Consider the following 24,854-nt stretch of genomic DNA (forward strand, 5'->3'; position numbering starts at 1 on the left):
GGATTGATTTCAATTTTGGATTATTATGAACAAGGCTACTACAAAAATTTTTATACATGTATTTTGATGTAGATATAAAAAGCATCCATGGGGTCTATCTGCATATCTTCAGCTTTTTAAAAAAAATAAATCTTTATTGGTGAAAGGATTACATATGTTTCTTTTTTCCCCCATTGACCTCTCCTCCCCTCCCCCTCAAGCCTTCACCATCCACTGTTTGTGTCCTTGGATTATGCATATATGCATATGAGTTCATTGATTGGTGTCTTCCTCCCCTCCATCCTCCCCTGCCTTCCCTCTGAGGTTTGACAGTCTGAAAGATATTTCTATGTCTCTGGATCTGAAAGATATACGCAAGTGGAAGAATATACCATGTTCATGGATTGGTAGAATCAACATCATTAAAATGTCCATACCACCCAAGGCAATCTATAGATTCAATGCAATCCCTATTAAAATACCAACAGCATATTTCACAGAGCTAGGACAAATTCTGTAAAAAATTGTATGGAATTAAAGGAGATCCTAAATAGCTGCAGCAATCTTGAGAAGGAAAAACAAAGTTGGATGAATCACAATACCAGATTTCAAGTTATACTACAAAGCCACTGTTCTCAAAACAACCTGGTACTGGAACAAGAGCAGGCATATAGACCAATGGAACAGAACAGAGAACCCAGAAATTGACCCAAGTCATTATACTCATTTCATATTTGACAAAGGAGGGAAGAGCATACAATGGAGTCAAACAATCTCTTCAACAAATGGTGTTGGGAAAATTGGACAGATACATGCAAAAAAATGAAACTGGACCACCAACTTACACCATAGACAAAAATAAACTCAAGAAGGATAAAAGACTTAAATGTAAGTCATGAAACCATAAAAATCTTAGAAGAAAACATTGGCAGCAAAATCTCATACATCTCTCGTAGCAATATGTTTATGGATACATATCCTAGGACAATGGAAATTAAGGAGAAAAAAACCAAAAGGAACCACATAAAAATAAAAAGTTTCTGCACAGCAAAAGAAACCATCAATAAAATAACAAGAGTGCCCACTCCATGGGAGGACATATTTGCCAATGATACATCTGATAAGGGTTAACCTCCAAAATCTGCAGGGAACTCATACAACTTAACAAAAGGAAAATAAACAATCCAATTAAAAAATGGGCAAAGGGCCTCATTAGAACTTCTCCAAAATGGAAATACAGAAGGCCAAAGGCATATGAAAACGTGCCCAAAGTCACTGACCATCTGAGAGATGCAAATCAAAACAGCAATGAGGCACCACCTCACACCTGTCAGAATGGCTATCATCAACAAATCAACAAATGACAAGTGCTGGAGAGGATGTGGAGAAAAAGGAACCCTAGTTCACTGCTGGTGGGAATGCAGACTGGTGCAGTCACTGTGGAAAACAGTATGGAGTTCCTCAAAAAATTAAAAATGGAGCTCCCATTTGACCCAATAATCCCACTTCTAGGAATATATCCCAAGAAACCAGAAACACCAATCAGAAAGGACGTATGCACCCCTATGTTCATAGCAGCACAATTTACAATAGCTAAGATTTGGAAACAGCCTAAGTGCCCATAACAGATGAGTGGATTAAAAAACTGTGGTACATCTACACAATGGAATACTAGGCTGCTGTAAAAAAAAAAAAAAAGAAAAGAAAGAAAGAACTCCTACCATGTACAACAGCATGGATGGATATAGACAGCATTATGCTAAGCGAAATAAGCCAGTCAGAGAAAGATCCGTATCACGTGATCTCACTCATATGTGGAATCTAATGAACAACATAAACTGACGAACAACAACAAAAAACATATTTAGCTTTATTGAAAACAATCCAAAAGTCTATTGACAGGTGATTGGGGAAAAACAGTGGTATATCCTCCACACAATGGAGTACTGCTCAGCAATAAAAAGAAGGAACTATTCATATAGGCAACAACATGGATGACTGTCCAAATCTTTATGCTGAGGAAAACAAAACCAACATTAAAAAGAGTACATTCTCTATGATTCAATTTCTATAAATACTAAAAATGCAAACTAACTTAGAGTGACAGAATGCAGACCAATGGTCGTCAGAGCAGGAGGCAAAATAATGATAATGGGTTACAGGGGCACTTTGAAACTTAAGGGAGAGATGAAAATGTTTGTCACCTTGACTGCCAAGATGATTTTACAGATGTGTTCATATGTCAGAACTCATCCAATATTTCCAAAATAACGTATTCATCAACATTATATGGCTTTGATTTTACTACGTGAGCTATAGCTCTTCTTTTGTAAATCTCTCAAAGCCTCTTTTGTTCCAGATCCCTCTCAAATTCAGATTTTTTATTTTTGGCCACTTGGTATATAAAGGTTAATAATATCTTGAGTGTAGCATATGTACCCACCAAAATCCAAATAGTCCTACAAGCTATTGAACCGCTTTCAAATCAGTAAGGCCTGTCGAAAATACTGTATGTATGTACAAATACATTACATATATTCTGTGATATCTCTGGAAATTGTCCTATAATCTCAGCCCAGGTTTTCCCCTCAAAATTGAACTAAATGAGTTATCACAGTTCTCATTTAGTCCTTGGCTTTATTTTTTATAGATAAGTTATCACAATAGCATAATTGTAATAAATCAACTTACTTTTGATAATGATAAAATAAAAATCTTGCCTTATAAAATTATGATAATGTACTAGGATATATAAGCACCTTTGAAGGAGAATGGAAAATATATACTGTTGTTGTTCCCATGTGAAAGTAAACTAAGCCTGACTTTCTTTTGACATAGAATGGAAAACAAATCAGAAGGCAATTGTATAACTTGTTACCATAGATAGATAGATTAGATATAGATATAGATATAGATATAGATATAGATATAGATATAGATATAGATATAGATATAGATATATAGATATAGATGTAATAGACATATACATACATTATTGGTCCCAATTCTTCACTCCTTTCTGCATTCACAAACTAGCCACGACCTCATTGTGGGTGGTGGAATTCTTTAGCTCCTTGATTTTGGTTTGCCCATATGACTTGCTTTGGCCAGTGGCAGGTGGGCAGAAGTGATGATGTGTTAGTCAAAAGCCTAGGCTTTAAGGGCGCTTGCATGGTTTCCCTTGTCTTCTTGCAGTTCTGCCACACAACAAGAAACCCCACCCCCACCCCACCCCCCGCACCAGGTGACTGTTCCTTCAATCTGGGCCTCAGAATGCACACCTGTAGAGTGGAACAGCCACTACCAACTAATTCCAACAGCAGTGGTTCTGCTTCAACCCCTTAGCTAAGCCCATCCTGGGATCACCAACCTGCAGCCAACCCTCAGACACAGATAATGAGAAATAATTCTCGTTTAGGACATAATATTTTGGAGTAGTTGCGTAGGTAGTAAGAGTCAACAAAATATAAGGTCCCTTCTTTTTATTGCTGAAAGATCAAATTTCTTATATCTCTCCTTTAAAATATCTAATTGAGTAATTAATTTGAACTTGTGGATTTAAGTTAAAATCTTATTAAAATCATGTTATAGATTTTGAAATTTAGAATAACTTTAAGTTTATTGGGATTTTGGAGTAAAGATATTAGATCTGTAAAAGTCATTTAGTACTCAAGGTTTAGTAAAGCAATTGAACCACTAAAATAGAAAATTAAATATGTTAATTTCTGGATAGTTTTTAAAATTTGAAAAAGTCTATTTCTTTAAATTTTTAAATGGTACAAAATATGTTTCAAATGCCCTTTAAAACATTCTTAATATTTATTATTTATTATTATTATTGTTTATTTATTAAATTAAATTTATTGGGGTCATATTGGTCAACATGAACATATAGGTTTCAGTTGTGGGTTTCTATGTTATGATATTTGTATATTGTACTATGTGCCCACCACACTCTCAATATATATTAAAGCTAAACATGTACATTCTATATGACACAACCATTTGGTCCTAGATATATACCCAACAGAAATGTTTCTATATGTCTTCCAAAGAAACGTGTATTGGAATGTTTATAGTAGCATTATTTGTAATAGCCCCAAGCTGAAACTATACAAATGCCCATCAATGCTAGTTTAGATGAGAATAAATGATCTTTATCTATGTGCAAAAATATGAATCAAGTAAATACACTATCACATGAAAATCAGACTCCAAAAACTAAATAGTGAATAATTTGTATAAGAGATAAAAACAGTCAAGAGTAATCTATGCAATTAAAAGTCAGAATAGTGAATATCCTAGGCAATAACTAGACTGTGGCATAAAAGGGACTTTCGGGAAGTGACAATGTTCTGCTTCTTATTTGAGTTCTAGTTTTATTGATTTGGCAGAATGGGAGACCATGTTCACTCCAGATTTATCAATCTAGCAAACCAACTTGTCTGTACCTCAGATGATTAAAAACAAACAAGCAAACAAACAAAACAAAACAAAAAAACCACTAAGGTTCCTAATCTTCAGCTTTGGAGCCCCTACACAAAACCTACTTGCCTCTCTCATTACTATAAAAATAAAACAGTCCATTGGCAAATGGACTGTTATAAACTTCAGTGCTCCAGACATCTCTCTTCCCCTAATCAATCTTCCCAATGCTACTAGTTGGCGAACCAACCACATCATCAAAACTCAATTGGCAAAATTTATGGAAACCCTCCAAATGCCTTGGCCATTGGCATTGCCGTTAGTCCTTCTAAATCTTAGATCCACCCCCTCTGGAGTTCATAAATTCTCAAACTTTGAAATAACTATTGGGCTCCCCATGCATCTAATGCCTGCCTCTTTTGATCCACAACTAATAAAAGCAAGCATCCACTGAAAAGAACCAGGCTTTAGTAGAGCAATCTTTTCATAGTGAAAACCTCAAACAACACACTTTGCAACCTGGAGATTTTGTTTATTGTAAAAGATACGTCCCAAAAGACTTCCTTTCATGTTCCAAGGAATCGATTTTTGGGTTCATGTATCACCCAGCAAGGAAGCTCCAACACCTGAATAGACTTGCATACTGACCAATGATCTAAAACTAAAGTTTCCTAACCTTTAAGCAAACATCATCAGAGTTCTCCCAAAATCACTGGATGGAGCCTGCATATCTTTTTTTTCTCCTTTGCTTATCTCATTCCTAATGCTACTGCTAATTTCACCCAATTTCCCCTTGATTGTTACTTCAAAAGTAAGGCTCCTACACACATAGTCCCCCACACCCTGCTTTGATGAATCCATAGCAGTAGTCTTATGGGCACTACCTGGTTTGTCTGTGACAAATGACACTCTCAATGGGCCTATGAATGCCTAGCTAGCTGGCAGATCAGAGGCCAATGCTCACTGGGAACTTGATTATTCATAATGGCATCCATAATAAATCTGAGGTCTCCCATTCATCCTCCCATTGGTCCTCTGCACCAGACCTTCACAGCCACCTCAAGTGGAAACTTTCAAGAGGTATTCAGACTTGTCTCCACAGGGAGAGTACTCTTCCCTCTTGCTGGTGTACATGTCAGTGAATCTATGATCATAAGTCTCTCTCTGAGACTGGGAAAACTTGTCAGTTCCACCACCAAGAAAATAGCTGCTGATTATTTAATCAAACTAGTTTTACACCATAAAATAGCTTTGATTATTTACTTAGGAGGTGTATGTGCAATAGCAAAAACTACCTGTTGCACTTGGATAAATTCCTCTGGGAAAGTAGAAACTTAACTGCATAAAATTAGACAATAAGCCAATTGGTTGCAACAATCTTTACCTGATGAATCCTGGTCTTTCAATCTATTTAGCTGGTTACCTTTAGGTTTGGGCTTTTGGTTTAGGGATTTAGGACCATTTTACAAATGGGATTTATTATTCTGTTCCTCATTGTATGTGTGTATACATACCATATATATATATGAGGGGGGAAAGCATATCAATATATATTATTGATTTGAGAAATGGAGAGAGAGATAAATATAGAAACATCAATGATGAGAGAGAGTCATTGATTGGTTGCCTCCTGCATGCCCCACATCATCAGGGATCAAGTCCGAATGTGCCCCAACCAGGAATCAAACCATGACTTCCTGGTTCATAGGTCGATGATCAACCATTGAGGAATGCCGGCTGGGCTGTGTGTAATCATTTTTAAACTCTGTGCCTGTTTGCTAATCCAATCTCTGTAGAAGCAATACACTGAATAGGATGATGTTAGCCCAACACTTCAAGATGATCTCTGATACTTGCAAGATATAAACATTGAGTGGGAAATGCCTAAGAGTTCCCTTTCTACCTTCCTTGTTATTGAAATGTGGCCTTAAATGGTTTCCAATCACTATGTACTTTTCTTCTGACATGGGACATGACAACCAGGAAAGGTTCTTCCTAGCACCAATGAACAAAACCACTAAATACAGACAAACCTGACTCTTGATCCCAATGCTTTCTAAGAAAGATCTTGATCAGAAGGGAGGAAATGTGAAGATGGAACCCTCATGAAAAATGGATTCAGGAAGCCATGAAGGGAGAGCACTCACGCACTCACCCCTCACCATTATGTAACCAACACCTGCAGCTTATACAAGCATGAGGAAGAAGGAAGATCCCCTTCCTGTTTGCCTCCTTAGTGACCAGCTGCCTAGCCTCCTTCCTGAGCACCAGCAGGCAGCTGACTACCAGCCAGCAATAAGACACCACCACAACCTCTCCCTAATTTTCTCCTTAAACTCAATAAAAGCTGACCTCTTTTTTGTCTCCTCAGACTTGCCTATGGTTTGCCACATGTATATCCTCTGATATCTCGAACTCAATTGCTGCTTGAATAATCTTTGCTGTTTAATTTTGAGAGAGAGAGAGAGAGAGAGAGAGAGGAAAGAGAGAGTAGCTTTTGAATCCCTAGATTCAACCATCTCTGAGGCACGTTCAGTTCAATCCCAGCCTTTTCTATGGTTTGGTTCCTTAATCCAATACTATACTCCTCTTTTTTAATTGTTTTATTCATGTAGTTCGGGTTGAGGTTTGTCACGTAACTAAAATAGTTGTAATTTCAGAGCAATCAAATTATAGTTTCTTTCAGCTGTGGTCTTACGGAATTCATTAATATTAATAGCCACATCCTGCAAGAAAGTCTTGGATATTAAACAAAGCATGGCTTTGGGTTAAAGAATAAAGCATTAATTGAGGACCCAATGAGATACTTTAGAAATAAAATAAGAAGGCAAAAATAGGATGACATGGGTAAAGATCCAAAGATGCTGATAAGTCATCCTATCAAATAAAAGAGAAACATGCAAATTGACTGTACCTCCACTATGCTGACAAGCCATGCCCACCAGCCAATCAGGAGTGAGTATGCAAATTAACCCAACAAAGATGATGGGTTAATTTGCATATGCAGGCACCCAGCGGCCTAGGTCCCGGGAACATCCTAGGGACCCAGGCAGCTCAGAGCCTGCAGGCCCCAGCGTAGGCCCTGAGTGGCCTTGGTCATAGAACAACCTGGCTACTCCTGGCCTACGGGCCTTGGCACCATGGGGGGAAGAGGCAACAGAGGCTTGAGCAGGGCCAGAGAGGAGCGGGGACCCCTGCCCAAGCCATGGCAGATGCTTCATCAGAGCCAGGGGGCCCTGCCCAAGCCCCAGAAGAGTCTTGATCGGAGCTGGGGGACCCTGCCCAAGCCCTGGCAGAGTCTTGATCGGAGCTGTAGGACCCTGCCCAAGACGTGGATAATGCTTCATCGGAGCCGGGGGGCCTTGCCCAAGCCAGGGCAGAGGCTTGATAGGAGCGAGGGGTGTGGGGGGTGGCTTGCCTAAGCAGTGGCAAAGGCTTGAGCAGGGCCTGAGCAGGGGTGAGGGGTGGCCTTGGGCAGAGGCTTGAGCAGAGCTAGGGGGCCATGCCCAAGCCGCACTGGAGAATTGAGCAGGTCCAGAGACAGGGGGTGTGCCAGCCTAGGCTTGCCAGCAATCCTGCCTCTACAGGTGAGCTGCAGGGGAAACACCTTTTGTGACAGCTCACTGGCTAAGCTCCCTGTATGCCACGTAATGTTCTTAGTAACGTGGGTAACAAGAATTCAAAAAGGTGATCTACGGTTTTTCCACCTCACTCCTGAAGGGAAAAATGAAGGTCTGCTGCTGGAGGGGCTAAGAAATGTCATATCCTGCCCTAGCCAGTTTGGCTCAGTGGATAGAGCATCGGCCTACCCACCACAGGGTCTGGGTTGATTCTGATCAAGGGCATGTACCTAGGTTGCAGGCTCCTCCCTGGCCAGGGCCCAGGTCAGGGCTCATGCAGGAGGCAACCAATCAAAGTGTCCCTCTCACATTGATGTTTCTCTGTCTTTTCCTCTCTCTTCCATATTCTCTAAAAATAAATAGAAACATATCCTCAGGTAAGGATAAAAAAGAAAGAAAGAAATGTCATATCCTATGAAAGACACATCTTGAAAATGCCTAAAGAAAGTTGCCATTTTTTCATGGTGAAGGGACTGGAGTCCGTGTTGATGAAAACACCTTGGTGGCTGCGGTAGCTGGCAGTGGCTGGCAGTGGCTGCAGCAGCGGGGTGATGGGGCTGGCGCCTTCCCCTGATCAGCCAGGTCACCTCCCACAGAAGGAGGCCAGACCGCAGCTTAGGCCTGCTTCCAGCGGGCCTAAGCTGTCAGTAGGACATCACCTGAGGGCTCCCAGTCTGTGAGAGGGGGCAGGCTCGGCTGAGGGACCCCCCTCCCAATGCACAAATTTTGTGCACCGGGCCCCTAGTCCTATCTAATAATAGACAAACATGGTAATTGACCGTACCTACAACACGCTTCCCATTGGCTAATCAGGGCGATATGCAAATTAACTGCCAACCAAGATGGCGGCCAGGAGCCAGGCAGCTGAAGCGAACAGGAGGCTTGCTTGCTCCAGTGATGGAGGAAGCCAAGGTTCCCCGCCTGCTGCTGCCGGCCTCTGAGCTGCACTCTAAGAAACAATGTTGCAATTATAGAAGCTAAACAAACCCCAGAAACCTGCTTTCAGCCAGCCAGCCTGGGAGCTGGAGCTGCAACAGTGTTTCAATTATAGAAGCCAAACAAACCCAGATACCTGCTCTCAGAGCTGGAGCCAAGCCTCAGAGCTAAAGCCAGCTCTCAGTTCCAGTGACAGCCATAGAAGGTAAATAAGTCCCAGAATTTAAAAAAAAAGAAAGAAAAGAACAAAAGGAGAGGCTGGGAGCTTCAGTCACCCGCCAGCCTGAAAATGGCCTTCAGCCCCTCACCCAGACTGGCCAGGCACCCCAGTGGGGACCCCCACCCTGAAGGGGGTGTGACCAGCTGCAAACAGCCATCAGCCACTCATCCAGGCTGGCCAGGCACCCAAGCGGGACCCCCACCCTGATCCGGGAGACCCTTCAGGGCAAACCAGCCGGCCCCCACCCGTGCACCAGGCCTCTATCCTATATAGTAAAAGGGTAATATGCAAACTGACCCTAACAGCAGAAGGACTGGGAATGACTGGTCACTATGACACACACTGACGACCAGAGAGCAGATGCTCAATGCAGGAGCTGCCCTCTGGTGGTCAAGGAGCTCTCACATGGGAGGAGCTCTGCTCAGCCACGAGCCAGGCTGATGGCTGCCAATACAGTGGTGGTGGTGGGAGCCTCTCCTGCCTCCTCAGCAGTGCTAAGGATGTCCAACTGCAGCTTAGGCCTGCTCCCTGCTGGCAAGTGGACATCCCCCGAGGGCTGCCGGGCTTCCAGAGGGTTGTCTGATTGCCATCTTAAGCCCAATGCCCCGGGGAGCGGGCCTAAGCCAGCAGGTGGTCATCCCCTGAGGGGTCCCAGACTGCGAGAGGGCACAGGCCGGGCTGAGGGACCCCCCTTCCCCCCCGAGTGCACAAATTTTTGTGAACCGGGCCTCTAGTTTATATATAAAAGACTAATATGCCAAGTGTCCCTCCCTCCATCCAACCGGTCACTATGATGCTCACTGACCACCAAAGGGCAGACATTCAACACGGGAGCTGCCAAGCTGCATTGACTTGGCAGTGGTGGTTCTTGAGTAATGCACCTCGAAACCAGAGAGAAGGGAGCCTGATTTCTCACAGGGCTGCACGATTCTGCCTTTGGCCATGGGTTATGTTGTTGCTGGGGCACTGTTGGCCCTGAACCTGATTCACTGCACACTTGTATTTGTGTTCCACACCCTGTATGACAGAAATTTTGCAGAGTGCCCTCTCACATCCGGGACCCCTCAGGGGATATTGGAGACTCAGTTTCGGCCCAATCCCCATAGGCCAGGCCGAGGGACCCCACCTGCTGGAGGGACCTCACTCAGTCTATCTCGCCCAGTCCCACCCCACTGGCCACCTTCTAATTAATTTCCTTTCAGTGTGCACAAATCCATGCACCAGGTCACTAGTATCAAAATAAACTTTTGCCAAAATCTCACACACACACACACACACACACACACACACACACACACGTTTTATAAGAAGAAACTTTAATTTTTCACAGGTATAGAACATATACCCAACAAGATTATGATTGTTTTTTACAACTTTAAATTCAGCTGTTCCAAGTTATTTATATGTATTATAATTTTTTTGTGCATCTTCATCCAAGCCATAAGTAAAATACACCCCTTCAGCTTCATCTACTTGTCTTTTTCCTGGTTTCTCACTTCTCTATGTTTTCTCTTCTCTGATAAGTTTTAATATGTGACGGATACACAAATTTATTTTTTCTGTTTCACACTTAGTAATTGTTTCTCTGATAGCTGAGAAAAGAAAAACAAAATATTCTTAATACATTATTTAGGAAATGCAACTAGAAGGAAGAGGAACATTGGCCTACTAGGGTCTAAGCTTATCCTGACTTTGGAAGTGCATGCACCATGAGGAAAGAAGAAATGGAGAAACCAAGATGGCACAGTCAGGACAGCGAAGTTAGTAGTTTGAGGGTTTCCCATTAGTCTGTGAATGAGAGAACTAGAAAGGATATGATATTCTAATTTGATTTCCCAGAACTAAAATAATATTTGAGAATAAACTGAAACTCTATCTCAGCTTTGATTGGAACATTGCAGTGTGTATTGTGCACAGATTGGTAACAGAAAATACACATAATGCTCAAATCTGAGGCATGCATATGAAAGGCACCTACCTCTACCTAGCACCAGCCACACTGCATTGAGAGGACTCAAAGGAGGGAGAGTTTTCAAAAGTCAAGTCAAAGAGACAGAAACATAAGGTCTCAAGGAAAAGCCAAATAAGCAAAGATCACATCTGATGAGGAACAATGCTGATCCAATCCAAATCTAGGTCCCAAGCAAAGAAGTACGTTTTGATAGATGAGTGCAAGGATACAGCTTGGGATGTTCAGACAGTGGGCATGATGAGCTGCATCACTTCAAAAATTTCATTTTAAAACAAGACCAGGGGAGGAAAAGTAGTGCAAATCCTCTAGGTTGTACCATGGGTGGGGGTAGAAGGATCAAGAAATATGAGAGGGAAAAACATACCCCACCAATGGGTTAAAGGGAAGGATTACTCACAGGGCAGCAACTCACAGAGACACCGAATTGTCAGGTACCCAATAGATCCAAGCAGGAAGTAGCCACAATAAGGACATCTTCAAGTTTCTTTACCACCAAATGCATTTACCTGTTTCCTCAAGAGGCAGGTCCTCTAAGAAGTCATCTGCTGCCCACAGCATCTGTCTCAGTGCAGAGAGGTTCAGGACGTCCTTTATAGGGTCCAGATTCCACTCTGAGGTATAATTACTGACCACCAAGATGTCAGAAAGAGCAAATCCAAGTTTTTTGTGGACTTCCTCTTGCTGAAATACAGAAATTAAAACCCAGAAATCTCAAAACAGTGAAAAACACTACTTAATGTCAATATAAATTATGAAAGCAATAACAAAGGTAGGCACTTGACAATATTTTTCCTACTGTGAGAAACAGAGATAGAGATCTGGTCCATAAAGTACTTTTTCTAAATAACTTCACAAGTCAAGCTCTAACATCACTGCTAATTTTCACTTAGAATACATAGAACATAGAACATATTCAATATGAATTAAAATCTAAAGATAACATGGTTCTATATAAACTACTTTGAAATTGAAGCATTTTTAATATACTTACATTAAAGTCCATAATTTCCCTGTTTTCTTTTAAAAGTTATTCCTAGGATAAGGTGATTTTATTTGTTTAATGCTGATATTCAATTTATTGTTTGACATTTCATTTTTCAATTAAAACTGACAGTCGATAATTTTATATTAGTTTCAAGTGTATAGTACTGATGTTTAATTAGACTAGTTTATCTATGCAACCAGATTGCATGGGTTCAATATAGGGCTCTGTCACCTCTTAGCACTGTCAATAAGCATTGGCAAATGCTTTTCTCTGTGCACTTGTGTTTTCTCATCTACCAAATATGGTAATGACAAAACCCACCTCATCAGTTTATTTTAAGTAATGAATAAGAAAACCGATCACTTAATCAGTACTTAACAAATACTAGCTATCATTATATTCTCCCAACTGGTGTTCCCACCTTCATGCTCCTTTTGACTCTAATCTATGCTTCACATATGTGTCAGATTAAACTTTGTGAAGCTGACTTTGTTCACATCACTACTCCTTTAAAAAGTTGCTATGCTTCCCCATAATGCACCTAATTAAGTAAAATCACCTCATGCAAATGTTTCTTTCTCACTTTATCTTTCCCTACAGTGATCCAGCCCTCCACTAAACTGAACACTCCAAGCCTCCTGAAAGGCTACTTTTTCCTGCATTGATGAATTCACTTATGCTGTCCCCTTGGCCCGAGTTTTTCCCCCTAAAACACTCCTCCACCTTAAAAGCCATATCCTAGTGCCACCCCAGTAACAAAATCCCCCCGCCCCCGACCTTGAGCTCAATATTTTCCTCATCTAAACTTTCACCGCATTTTATTTTTCATAATTTCAAGGTATTTATTATACTCAATCATATCATGTCATATTCTTTGTCAACTTTTTCTCCTCTAATTCCCCTATCCCCTCACCTCCACCTATAAAGCTGCAAGCTTTTAGCACAGGGAAATTATTTCAATTATCTGTGTATCTGATTAGAGACTATCACACTGGCTCAATCATTGCAGGTAATCAACAAACATTTGTTGAATTGAACCTAATTGAATTAAATTGTAATAAATATAAGTTATCTGTCAGCAGAAAGATAAATACTTAATATTTAAAACTTAGAAAATGAGTCTGAATTATCTAAGCAATTGTTTCAAATATTCTTAAACTTCACAAGTATCTATTTTTATTTTTATACAAAGTAATATCATGTGATTATAGGGATATACCAGAAAATGTGTTTACAAATGACGGCGTTCATTACCTTGAGTTTCACAGGCATACATTTGTATATGTCTATAAGGTCTCCTTTCGTAATCAGATCCATGCTATCCACACAAGTGAGTAAAACCACATGTACCACACCTATGCCAGATAGATAGATATTGTTTTTATTATTATAGGCAGCATCAGTATTTTTTTCAGTTAATCAGCTATCAATTATGCAATAGACTAACTATGGAACAATTTCAGAAATTTGGGGAGGTTCCCTAACCCCCGACACACAAAAACATCCCTCTGAACTACTTACTGGTACCTGGGATTTTCCTGACATAGGAAGTCCCTTCATTGCCTCCCATGGTAAGGAGTCAGGCTTCAAATGAGACCACCCTTTGGAAGAGGTAACTAAAATTTATGCTACAGTATTGATGACTGATTATATGTCTTATCCAACAGTTGTGTTTTTATGAAAACTATAGAAAGGCCAAAGAGCTCTAAGAAACAAGATGACGAAGAGGCCTCAAGGAAACAGAATATGTTGAAATATTGCAAATAAACTCCTATATCACAATGGTAGCAGGCACATCTCTGCACACCACCATTTCAAGGTTTTAAATTTCAGTGAGCAAATAAGTCAATCACTCCCTGCTTCTAACTTCATCAAATCTGTGATAAACTGACTCTTTCCAAAACAGAATGAATAATAAGGCCAAGAAAAACCACCGTGGCCCAGCCGGAATGGCTCAGTGGTTGAGCGTCTATCTATGAACCAGAAGGTCATGGTTTGATTCCCAGTCAAGGCACATGTCCAGGTTGCAGGCTCCATCCCCAGTAGGGTACATGCAAGAGGAACCAATCAGTGATTCTCTCATTATTGATGTTTCTATCTCTTGCTCTCTCTCCCCCTTCCTCTCGAAATCATTAAAAATATATGAAAAGAAAAGAGACAAAGGAAAGAAAAGGAAAGAAGAAAAGAAAAGAAGAGAAGAGAAGAGAAGAGAAGAGAAGAGAAGAGAAGAGAAGAGAAGAGGAAAGAAAAGAAAAGAAAAGAAAAGAAAAGAAAAGAAAAGAAAAGAAAAGAAAAGAAAAGAAAAGAGAAGAGAAGAGAAGAAAAGAAAGACAGTGTGGGGCACTTTAATTCCCTAATCCTGCTTACCTTCTCCGAAGCCTTTATGCTACCTCTCCTTATCAAGCATCTTATTTTCCTCTCTTTTCTTACTAAAATGTGTTTTCCTCTTTCTAATCCTTTAAGGCCCAAGGGGAAGTCTAGGACTGTTGGTAAATAAATGCATGCTAGGATGCAGTGAGGACTGTACTAAACTCTACATATAAATTAATTTGTTTAATCCTTACATTAAAACCTCCATTGTTATACTAATTTTATAGATTAAGACACTGTGGCATAGAAAGTTTAAATCACTGGCACAAAGACATACAGCTAGTGAGTGCTCGGTTTGAATGAACCACACCAATGGGCCAGGGAATATTTAAATACGCATTTTCATAAGTTCTTCATCCTGTTCAAATACATTCCACAATATAGTCTAATCAGTTAGCATTAGAAGTACAGTGAAATAAGACTCACCACACTTTATCACCTCCCTTCGAGCTTTCTTGATCTTTGCTACCATCTCATCAGAGAGTTTCCCAATAGAGTTGGCATCAAACACAAATGCCACACAGTGGATTCTGTCCTCCAACAATAAGGAGTCAATATCGTTACTATGACCTGGTGTAATTGGTTCCATGAAATTAAACTGTATGGTAAACATAAAGGAACATATTAATTCAACAAATATTTATAAGCACATACTACGTATCAGGCACTGTGCAAGTCAATAAAACAGTGAACATAACAAACAAGTCTTTAATAGTATGAAGATAACAATCTGGTAGAGAAGACAGTCATTATGCAAGTCCTCTCATAGAAAAAGCTTCTGAGAAGAAGGGACATGTCGTAGGAAGGCAAAAAACAAAAATAAAAATAACACAAGTGAGTTCATCTGAATAAGAGATTAAGAATATGACAAAAAGTATTCTAGATAGAAGAAGCAATGTGGGCATAGGTGGAATTGATATCATCAGGCAGAATATAAGGGGGGAAGTGGTACAAAATGAGATGCATTTACTCTGAAACTAGAAATCCTCTGCTGGAGATCTGTCCCACAAATATATGTACACGGCTATTAACTTCAGGACTATTTGTAGCAGCAAAATAACGTTACATCAATGACATATAGTGTTCTATCACTTCTCTGGAAAAGAGGAAACCACAATCTGTATTTTCTAATATATTAAAAAATGAAGTAAATCATAACTTCTTATATGGATACTTATAGGAAGCAGGGAGAAATGCTTTGAAGTAACAGAGAAGGAAGGTGGATTCTTCGAATATACCTTATTTTGTAGATTTGACTTTAGAACCATATAAATTATAAACATATATAAATATAAAACAAAATTAAATTTAAAAATCAATCACTAAATTGAATTAAATGTCTGAACTTTTGCATCCAACTGGGGTCATATCTACACAAAAGAAGCTCTGTCTGATTGACTTTAAAACACAGTAATTTGTGTACTCCTACTACATGATATGTGCTAAACACGATATAAAAAATCTGCTAAGAATTTAGAATTGTTTCCAATGTTTATTGGTTATTTTTATTATATTGATATTAAATATAATTATGATTAGATCATTCACGGTAGTGTTAGATAATTCTTTCTGAGATTACAGTGAATATTATGTGATATAAAGCAAATGAGTTGTGACATATTTTGTCATCTCTAGTATCCTTGAGACTAGAGATTTTCTGTTCAGATAAAGCAGATACTGATGCAAGATAAAAGAGATTAAGTAAAAACTACATAGTCCTGTATCTATATTTAGATTTGTCCACTAAAAAAAGCAAGAGCCAACAATCCACTAAATAGCAATGAACAGTTCTAATGACCCAAACTAAACCAAACCAATACGTCTTAGAGAAATAACTGACTCAAAATCTGGACTGTAAATATACAAAAATGGTTAATATTTATAGTCATACAACAATTCAAGGAATATAGCAGATTTTTATGTCAACAGAACTCAGAATCTAAATTGTAGCAGCTCCTAGTGGTCAAAGATGTTACATTTGACATCTTTATGTAGATAAACTATAGTGCATTGAAACACATCAAATATGTTCAATTCATGAGTTCATAATGAAAATAAAATAATCACTGATCAGTGTTGGCAGATGTAAAGAAACCAACTTATTATTTCAAAAGCTTATTAAAAAATCAAGCAGATATTCTGACCATCCTATATTAACAGTATTAACTGTACCACTAAGTAAATAAATAGTGGATGAGGGGAAGTTATCTTTCACACATGTGAAATGAAGAAGCAATGATAGAGATAGAATATCACTATTTTCGTACCCTAATAAATAAAGGTATCTAAGTGTTGAATGTTCATGAAACCTATATTACAAAAGTGAGAAAGTTCAAAATTGGGTGGCTTTCATGGAAGAGCACAACACCATCTTATGAAGCCGACCTGAATCTGCATGTGTGTCTATATTCATCTACCAATTTTCAGGATACATAAAAAATAAAACTACACCAAGTGATGAAAACAGCAAATTTCAGACTATGGGAAAGTATATGTCTATAGAATGACCAAACAGATTTCTTAAAAATCATATTGCAAGTAAAAATGCCAAAAGAGATAGAGGCAAAATTTGCAACTAAAAGAGGCTGAATAAGTTTTTGAATCATTATTTAAATTTTTTTTTTAAAGATGCATAATATGGTACTTATATAACAATTAGAAATTTGTCCAATTTGGGTGATATTTGATAATTATTTAAAGAAAAATTAAGAAATAATCCAGATGTGATAAGGATTTTACAGTTATGTTTAATAATGTGTATGGACTTTAGTAATAAAAATCTGTGCTTTGTATGTCCTGAAAAAAAGATATACATGTCCATATATATATATTTGTATGTGTGTGTATACATATATATATATTCATTTAGCTCTATCCTAAATTATAAAAGAATATAAAATAAAATGAATATATAAATTAATATAAAATCTACTGTGTTTCTGGATAGGAACACTGGATATGTGAAGATGTGAAACAATTTTGAGTATAAAATTTTAATGCAACTTCACTCAGAGCACTAACAAATAAAACACAAACAATCAAATAAAATACAAACAAGCTCACTTGGAAAAGGATATATGTGAAAATGGTCAAGGAAAACAAATGTGAGAAATAAATATTGAGTACTACTTATCCAGTGAGTTATTAAGATATATTGGGTTGCTACAGTAATTAAAACAATTAAACAATATGGTAATGAACATAATAAAGAAATGTATAAATACATTAATAAAACAAACTACAGGATACAAAAACCAATCCTTATTTTTGTTAGGAAAAAGATGCAAAAGTGTTCAATGAAAGATATTGCCACAATTGACTACTCATTTGGAATAAGGTAAATTAATAACTCAAGATCTAAATATTTACAAAAAGAATTGGAAAGTTTTTTTTAAAATACAGACTACCTCTCCTCTTTAATTTCCCCTTTCCTCTTGCCTGGAACACTAGCAGTGCTCAGTGTAAACATCTTGAGAGCAGGAGGATAAAAGTCACATGTCAGTGTCCAGCTGGTGTGGCTCAGTGATTGAGCATTGGCCTGTGAACCAAGAGGTCACCAATTCCCTGGTTGTGGGCTCAGTCTCCAGTAGAGGGCGTGCAGGAGGCAGCTAATTGATGTTTCTATTTCACTATCCCTCTCTCTAAAATCACTAAAAACATATTTTTAAAGAAAAAAAAGTCACATGTTTTAGCCATCTTGGGCTGCTATAAGAAATTATGATATTGTGTGGTTTAAACAACAAATACTCATTTTTCATAGTTCTGGAGATCAAGGTTTTGCTGACAGTTTTGTGTCTAATTAGAGCTCCCTTCCTAGTTGGTAGACAGCCACCTTCTTGCTGTGTCCTCATGTGGCTGAGAGAGAGAGACCATCTCTCTTTTGGGTCTTCTTATAATTTATGACACTAATTCCACTCATGCGGGCTTTACTCTATGATTTTATCATCTTCCAAAGGCCCAACTCCAAATATCATCGCATTGTGGAGTAGGGCTTTAACATATGAATTTTGAAGGAACACATTCAATCCATAACACTCTATGCTGAGGATATCAGAACAGAAAGTCAAAAGGACCTTGAAAATAATAACCTCGAAGAGCTGACACACTGGCCCAAAGCTACCTACCTTCAGACTTCTTGCTACATAACAAAGATTACCTATGTGAGTAAGTTGAATAGCCAAAAACAATTGAGTGTGTAACAGCATTCAGAATTGTTATGACAGCTATGATAGAAGAGACTTTTGGATGTTTTAATTCCTTGTAAAATGAAATATCAAAAGAAACAAAGGATCTTGAACCACTATAGTTTAAGAAAATAAATGCTGATGCACTAACTAGACCAGAGTCTTATGTCCTAATAGTGGACAAAAAGAAACATTTTAAATATCAATTATAACTCAATAATTCGCCAAATTATACCTGGTATCTGTCAGGAACGTGGCCTTTTAAGATGTAGGGTATGTCATCCATGCACAGCCCTTTTCCCTCACTCAGTCCCACTGAGTCACACAGAATAAATGGCAAGGACTTGCCATCCTCCCCATCCTTAATGGAATATGTCCTGTACTGCAAAGGAGGGAGAAAGGAACTTTAGGAGTTCATTTTATTTATAGATAGTTGAAGTGTATTTACATGTAATGAAGTTGATCAGGAAAAAAAACACATTTCAAATCTAACTTGAACAAAGTAGCAAAGGCTGAGTGACCTAGAATGGACTCACCTGCTGAGATATCCCAGTTTTGTCAGAGCCGACCAAAGCCTGGTGGGTTACATGGCCTCGGAAAACAGACTTTATTGAGTTGATAAAGCTAGACTTCCCTGCTCCAATCGGACCCAGGAGCAGAATTCGTATTTGGTGAACCAGGTCCCTAGGTGGTTTGTAATTTCTTATGGCAGACAGTAAGCTATCCCGGAGCCTGTTTAGACAAGACCATTTTAACAGTTGACTGAGGTTAGATCACAAGGCCTTAGCATAAATTTTCCTGGAATTTCTTTTCTTTTCTATCACATTATTATTTATTTTTGATGATCAATTTGCTTTCTTATATAAGAATACATAAAATTATCCTACCTTAAATCCTATTGTAAAAGAAGAAAAAGCAAAAATTACACTTTTAAGGCCGTTCAGATATAAAATCTTTCAGATTTAAGCAAGCAGACCATGTAAACTTAGAATTCAATATCAACTATGTTAAACATGAAAATAAATTATCTATCTATAAAAACATAATATGCAAATCGAGTGGAACAACCAGTTGGCTATGATGCACACTGACCACCAGGGGGAAGATGCTCAATGCAGGAGCTACCTCCAGCCCACAGGCCCCATCGCCTGATAAGGGCCTGCCTGCCAACCTCTCTGTCTCTGCCACCGGCTGGCAGGCTCCAATTGCCCTATGGGAAACCGAAACCGGGAGTGGGTGGAGGTGGGCGTAGGCAGCCTCGGGGCCCCAATCACCCCACCAGTTTTCCCACACACAGAGGGCAACTGGTGGCAGCAGGAGGTGGGGACAGCAAGCGGGTGGGAACAGCCAACCTCTCAGTCCCTTTCCCCAGCCACCAGGGTCTTATCGCCCGATGGGGAACCAGGAATTGGGTGCAGTGGCAGCAGACATGGGAGACACCTGGGCCCCAATCACCCCACTGGTCACCCCACACACAAAGGACAACCAGCAGTGGTGCCAGGAGGCGGGGCCAGCTGCTAGCTGCCGGTAGCAGGAAAGATTGGCCCTGATCTCAGGCCAGGCCTAGGGACCCTGCCCATGCACGAAGTTTGTGTGCTGAGCCTCTAGTATATATATGAAGGCTAATATGCAGTGTCCCCTTGGGAGTTCGACCAGGAGACCAGGAGTTTGATCACTCACTGTGATGTACACTGACCACCAGGGGGCAGCGTGAAACAAAGGGAGGCCCCCATAGGCAGCTGGCAGCTGGGGAAGGGAGGCCCCAATCAGCAGCTGGAAGGCCCCAATTGGCCCTGATCACCAGCCAGGCCTAGGGACCTTACCTGTGCATGAATTTTGTGCACCGGGCCTCTAGTGAATAATAAAACTCAAAACCACAACATAATACGTGACTTTTGAAGTTTATGGAAGGAAACCATTCCTACCATGTTCTTGAAATTCAAATTAGGTTATTTCCCCATCTACCAACCACCCCTTCCATAGAAAGTACCTAAAAAAGTTGAAAATGCAACTGCAAGAATTCTTAGCAAAAAAAAAAAAAATGTATACATACAGCCAAATGATTATTTTCCTTCAAGTATATCAAAAATTAGAAATGTCTTCCCTCTGTGGTGTTCTTTTGGTTTTAACACTAGTATTATCAAATAGCTTTATAATTATATAGTTTATTCTTGTGAATAGTGATCCACAAATTATCTGTTATAATTTGTGCTACCAATTTTATTAACAGAACATATAATATAATAAGTTTAAGATAATGAACAGAATAATAGAACTTTAAAAACACTGACTTACTCAGCAACCCCATTCATATTCCTTGTGTCCAATAAATCTGAGGAAATAATTAAAGAATAATGAAGGTTACAAGTTGTTGACTGGTTGGCTGAGTGAATGAATGTCAATGAAAAAAAATACCAAAACAGCCTTTTTGTGAGAACAGTGCGCTATAGTGAAAAGCACTTGAAGAAAATTATGGCAAATATCCTGAACATCTCCTCATTTGAAGAGGCGAAAGGCAAGGTGAGCACTGCAAGACTATCATGTCTGCAGATGGTTTCTTACCCAATTACTCAGCAATAGTGTGTGGCCCACTCCCACATGGGAGGTGAGGGCGGGGATTCTTTCTGAATCAGAGAAGCAAGGCCTAGAAGCATGGACAGGCAAGGAAAGACTGGGATTGCTCTAATTTCTCCTCCATAGCCCTATGTCTGAAAGGGATAATGTACAGACACGCACATGAAAAAAAACAAAAACAAAGCACAAGCACAAGATTTTTTTCCAAAAGTTACTGTCAATAACGGAGCTTCTGGAATTTATAATTTTATTCCCGACTTAAGAAGAGCATGTGGGACTCATGCCTATTCAAGCAGAGCACAGTGAGAGGTTCAGGGGTGGGCTGAGGACTTCATTTGTACCAATGAGACTCAGGCCCAGATTTCTTTTGATGCTTAAAAGGGAGACTCTTTTATGGTGGATTTAAAATTGAAATAATTAGGTGTCATGATGCAATCCTCTAAAAAATAAGCATACTGTATGGGACATTTATAAATATAGCTATATGTATGGTTACAAAGAAAACCTCTTTATGTTACAAGAAGTGGAAATAGTAAATACTGCATTCAATGACTATAATATAGTAAAACTAAAAAAGAATGGGTTAAACAAACAAAAAAGCAAACTCTTGGAAATTTAAAAAGCATTCTCTCAAATAATTTTAACATCCAAAAGGTAACAATACACACAGACTTGTTAGTGATGAAGGTTAAGGGGAGAGAGAGAAATACTATCTTTTGACCATCAAATTGGCAAATTTCCTGAAGTTTGGCAAAGGATGCAGGAAAATAGGCATTTCTTAACACTCTTGGGGGTAGTATAGACAACTGAAGCTTTTGAAAAGTCTATCAAAATTTAAATGTAAATAACTCTTAAACAACAATTCCAGTTCCAGAAAGTTACCCTAAAGCAGCAGTTCTCAACCTGTGGGTCGCAACCCCTTTGGGGGTCGAACGACCCTTTCACAGGGATCGCCTAAGACCATCGGAAAACACAAATATAATTACATATTGTTTTGTTATTAATCACTATGCTTTAATTATGTTCAATTTGTAACAATGAAATTGGGGGTCACCACAACATGAGGAACTGTATTAAAGGGTCGGGGCATTAGGAGGGTTGAGAACCACTGCCCTAAAGTGATTTTTTTGTCCACAGCTTTATGCATAAAGATATCACAGGAGCATTGTTTACAGCAGCAAATGTTGGAAACAATTTAACTGTTCTTAAGTAGAAAAAAGGTAAATGAATTTTGGTCTTTGGATATAATGGGAACCTGCATCAGAAAGGATCAGGTACCAATCAACAGAAGCTCAGCCTCTGGGTTTTGGTTTTTTTGTGTTTTTTTTTTCCAAGAGAATCTCACAATCTTTATATTTGCTTCTCTCTCTCTCTCTCCTTCTTTCACATTTCCTCCTCCTCCTCACAAACACATTTCAAAAAACTCTGCATATGCTACTTTGGACTATGGTTGTGTCTTAGCCATCAATTTGTGACCAGGTTTCAGTCTGAGTCGCCTAGAAATAAGGACAAGTGAAAGGTCATTTTTCCTTAAAGAAATAGGTCAGCATGCAGAAGATACCTCTAAGATTATGTAGTCAAACTTACCTTCACATCGAAAAACTTCACATTCTTCAAAGTACATTGTCTGAGATAGTTTTAATTTTTTAATTATATCTAAGTGCATAGTCACTTTTTTTTCTGATAGATCGATCAGGAATGCCCCTTTATCACTATAGTGACCAACAAAATCGTTCAAATTGTGTGGTCGTATTTCACATTCTAAAATGTTAGGCCCTTCAAAGGCAAAAAGGAGGCAGGAAACTCTGGTTTCATTTTTGTCATTCTGGGGTATATATGACCCAAAAACATGATTAGAACTGTAAATCACTAGTAGAGTAGGTCCTTGATACTTGCATCTGCAAATCAAACTGCTCTTAGCAAATCCATGGGCACTAGCCTTATAAAGAAGGCTAAGCTTCCCTTTCACAAGGTTTTGCAGTTTCTTTTCTTGTTTCCACGTCAAATGAGTTTCCATATTTCTCAACCTAGTGGAAAATCAAACATATTTTCCATAAATATTTAAAAACAGATAATATGTACTGTCACAAACCTTGAATTTATGCCTCTTATTTACTCTACATTTCATGTGGAATGTGTAAACGAGGGTGGCCAGATAGCAAGAAAAAAACATTCTAAATTATTATTTTTAGAAAGATTTTTTTTAAGGCTATTGTTTACTAGTGGCTAAGAAAAGTGGAAAGCAGCAGGTCTTTTACCTGTTTGTAGAATCCATTCAGGGGCTGAGGCTGAGAGTAGTTGCTCTGTCTGGACAGCAAGGCAGGCATAAAACAATAGGAGAGGCTAGAGGCTTCAGAGATTCAGAGAAAAGGAAACTGAAAGTCAATCGGGCCCAGCCCAGTTGGCAGTGTGCCAACTTCCCTCTGGGAGGTAGCATAAACTAATCCAGCTCATTTTAGATAAGACTTTCATATAAAAACATAACTGGGAGAATCAAAGAATCAATGTCAAATAAAAAAAATCACTACCTTTTTAAGTGACTTTATAAAAACTTTTAAGAAAATTCAATTTTTAATGTGGACATACAAAGAAATGTCTATTCTAACTTCAGAACACATCTCAAATTCATCCACATCTCTCAATCTATGCTATTCATTTATTCTAAACCAACCTATTTCCTTATGTAAATTGTTGTTGTTATAATAGCTTCCTAATTGGTTCCGTTGCTTTTCTGCTTGCCCCCTTCCCATCTATTCTTCTTCAAACAGCCAGAATCAATTTTGTCTGTAAAACATAAACTAAATCATGTCAATCTCTAACTGAAGCTCCTTCCCTAACTTCACAATGTCAGGGTAAAAAACTTATGTTCTGTGGCTAAATACATCCTGTGGATTTGTTTTGCAGGGCCATCATAATGCCTTTTCTTCTTTTCTTAAATTTTAAATTTGAAAGCTTTTACATCAATGAGCATCTACTCTCTAGTTGCCCATTGTCTTCACAAATCCCCTATTCCTGCTTCTGACAAATTTAAATTCCCCACCTAGCCCAGAAAAATATATAAGTTATGAGTTTATTAAAAAGCAACATCAATTTAAAATATTTTAAGCAGCTTTTGGGTATTATATACTTAGGTAAAAATAAAAGCACTAGAAGTTATAACATGCTTATTATTTGCCAAACGCTAAATGTATCTTAATATTAATATTATCACCAGTTTTCAGATAAACAAACAGAATTTTGGAGTTAAATTATTTTCCAAAGATCATCTGCTATTGAACTGCAGAGCCAAGACTGAACTATAATCTCAGTGAAAACAGAGGAGTGATGGATTTTTATTTATATACACTTGTTAAAACTGATAAAATTACACACTTTCAACATGTGCAATTCAGTATTTCAATGATCTCAATTATACCTTACTATAGTTGTTTTTTAAAATATTCCAAACTTTCCAAATGTATTGTAAGGAAGTTTATAATAACATTAAACTGTCTGACCACAGTTTTAGGGAAATAGCATTCATAAATATATTTAAGTAGTGTATTCCATTAATATGAAAATAATAGCTAAGATCACTGAACTTCCACCT

At 38.6% G+C, this 24,854-nt stretch overlaps 1 protein-coding gene across 2 annotated transcripts; it reads right to left on the bottom strand.

Annotated features, from left to right (window-relative positions):
• Positions 1 to 223: 223 nt before the first annotated feature.
• LOC308516808 (interferon-induced protein 44-like) lies at positions 224 to 23,282 on the bottom strand (the record flags this gene model as incomplete). 2 transcript variants are annotated; one of them, XM_081087933.1, is made up of 8 exons in its annotated part: positions 224 to 340; positions 11,659 to 11,833; positions 13,392 to 13,492; positions 14,934 to 15,105; positions 18,927 to 19,073; positions 19,228 to 19,423; positions 20,987 to 21,023; positions 22,853 to 23,282. In XM_081087933.1, the coding sequence occupies 8 exons, from the start codon at positions 23,280 to 23,282 to the stop codon at positions 327 to 329; spliced, it is 1,272 nt and encodes a 423-aa protein (XP_080944059.1). In that variant the 3' UTR covers positions 224 to 326. The 2 variants fall into 2 exon arrangements, with proteins under 2 accessions (XP_080944059.1, XP_080944058.1); XM_081087932.1 differs by lacking the exon at positions 224 to 340 and adding an exon at positions 10,477 to 10,772.
• Positions 23,283 to 24,854: the final 1,572 nt, after the last annotated feature.

Source organism: Myotis nattereri, assembly GCF_964212035.1.
Source record: "Myotis nattereri genome assembly, chromosome: 3".
Classification (NCBI taxonomy): Eukaryota; Metazoa; Chordata; class Mammalia; order Chiroptera; family Vespertilionidae; genus Myotis; species Myotis nattereri.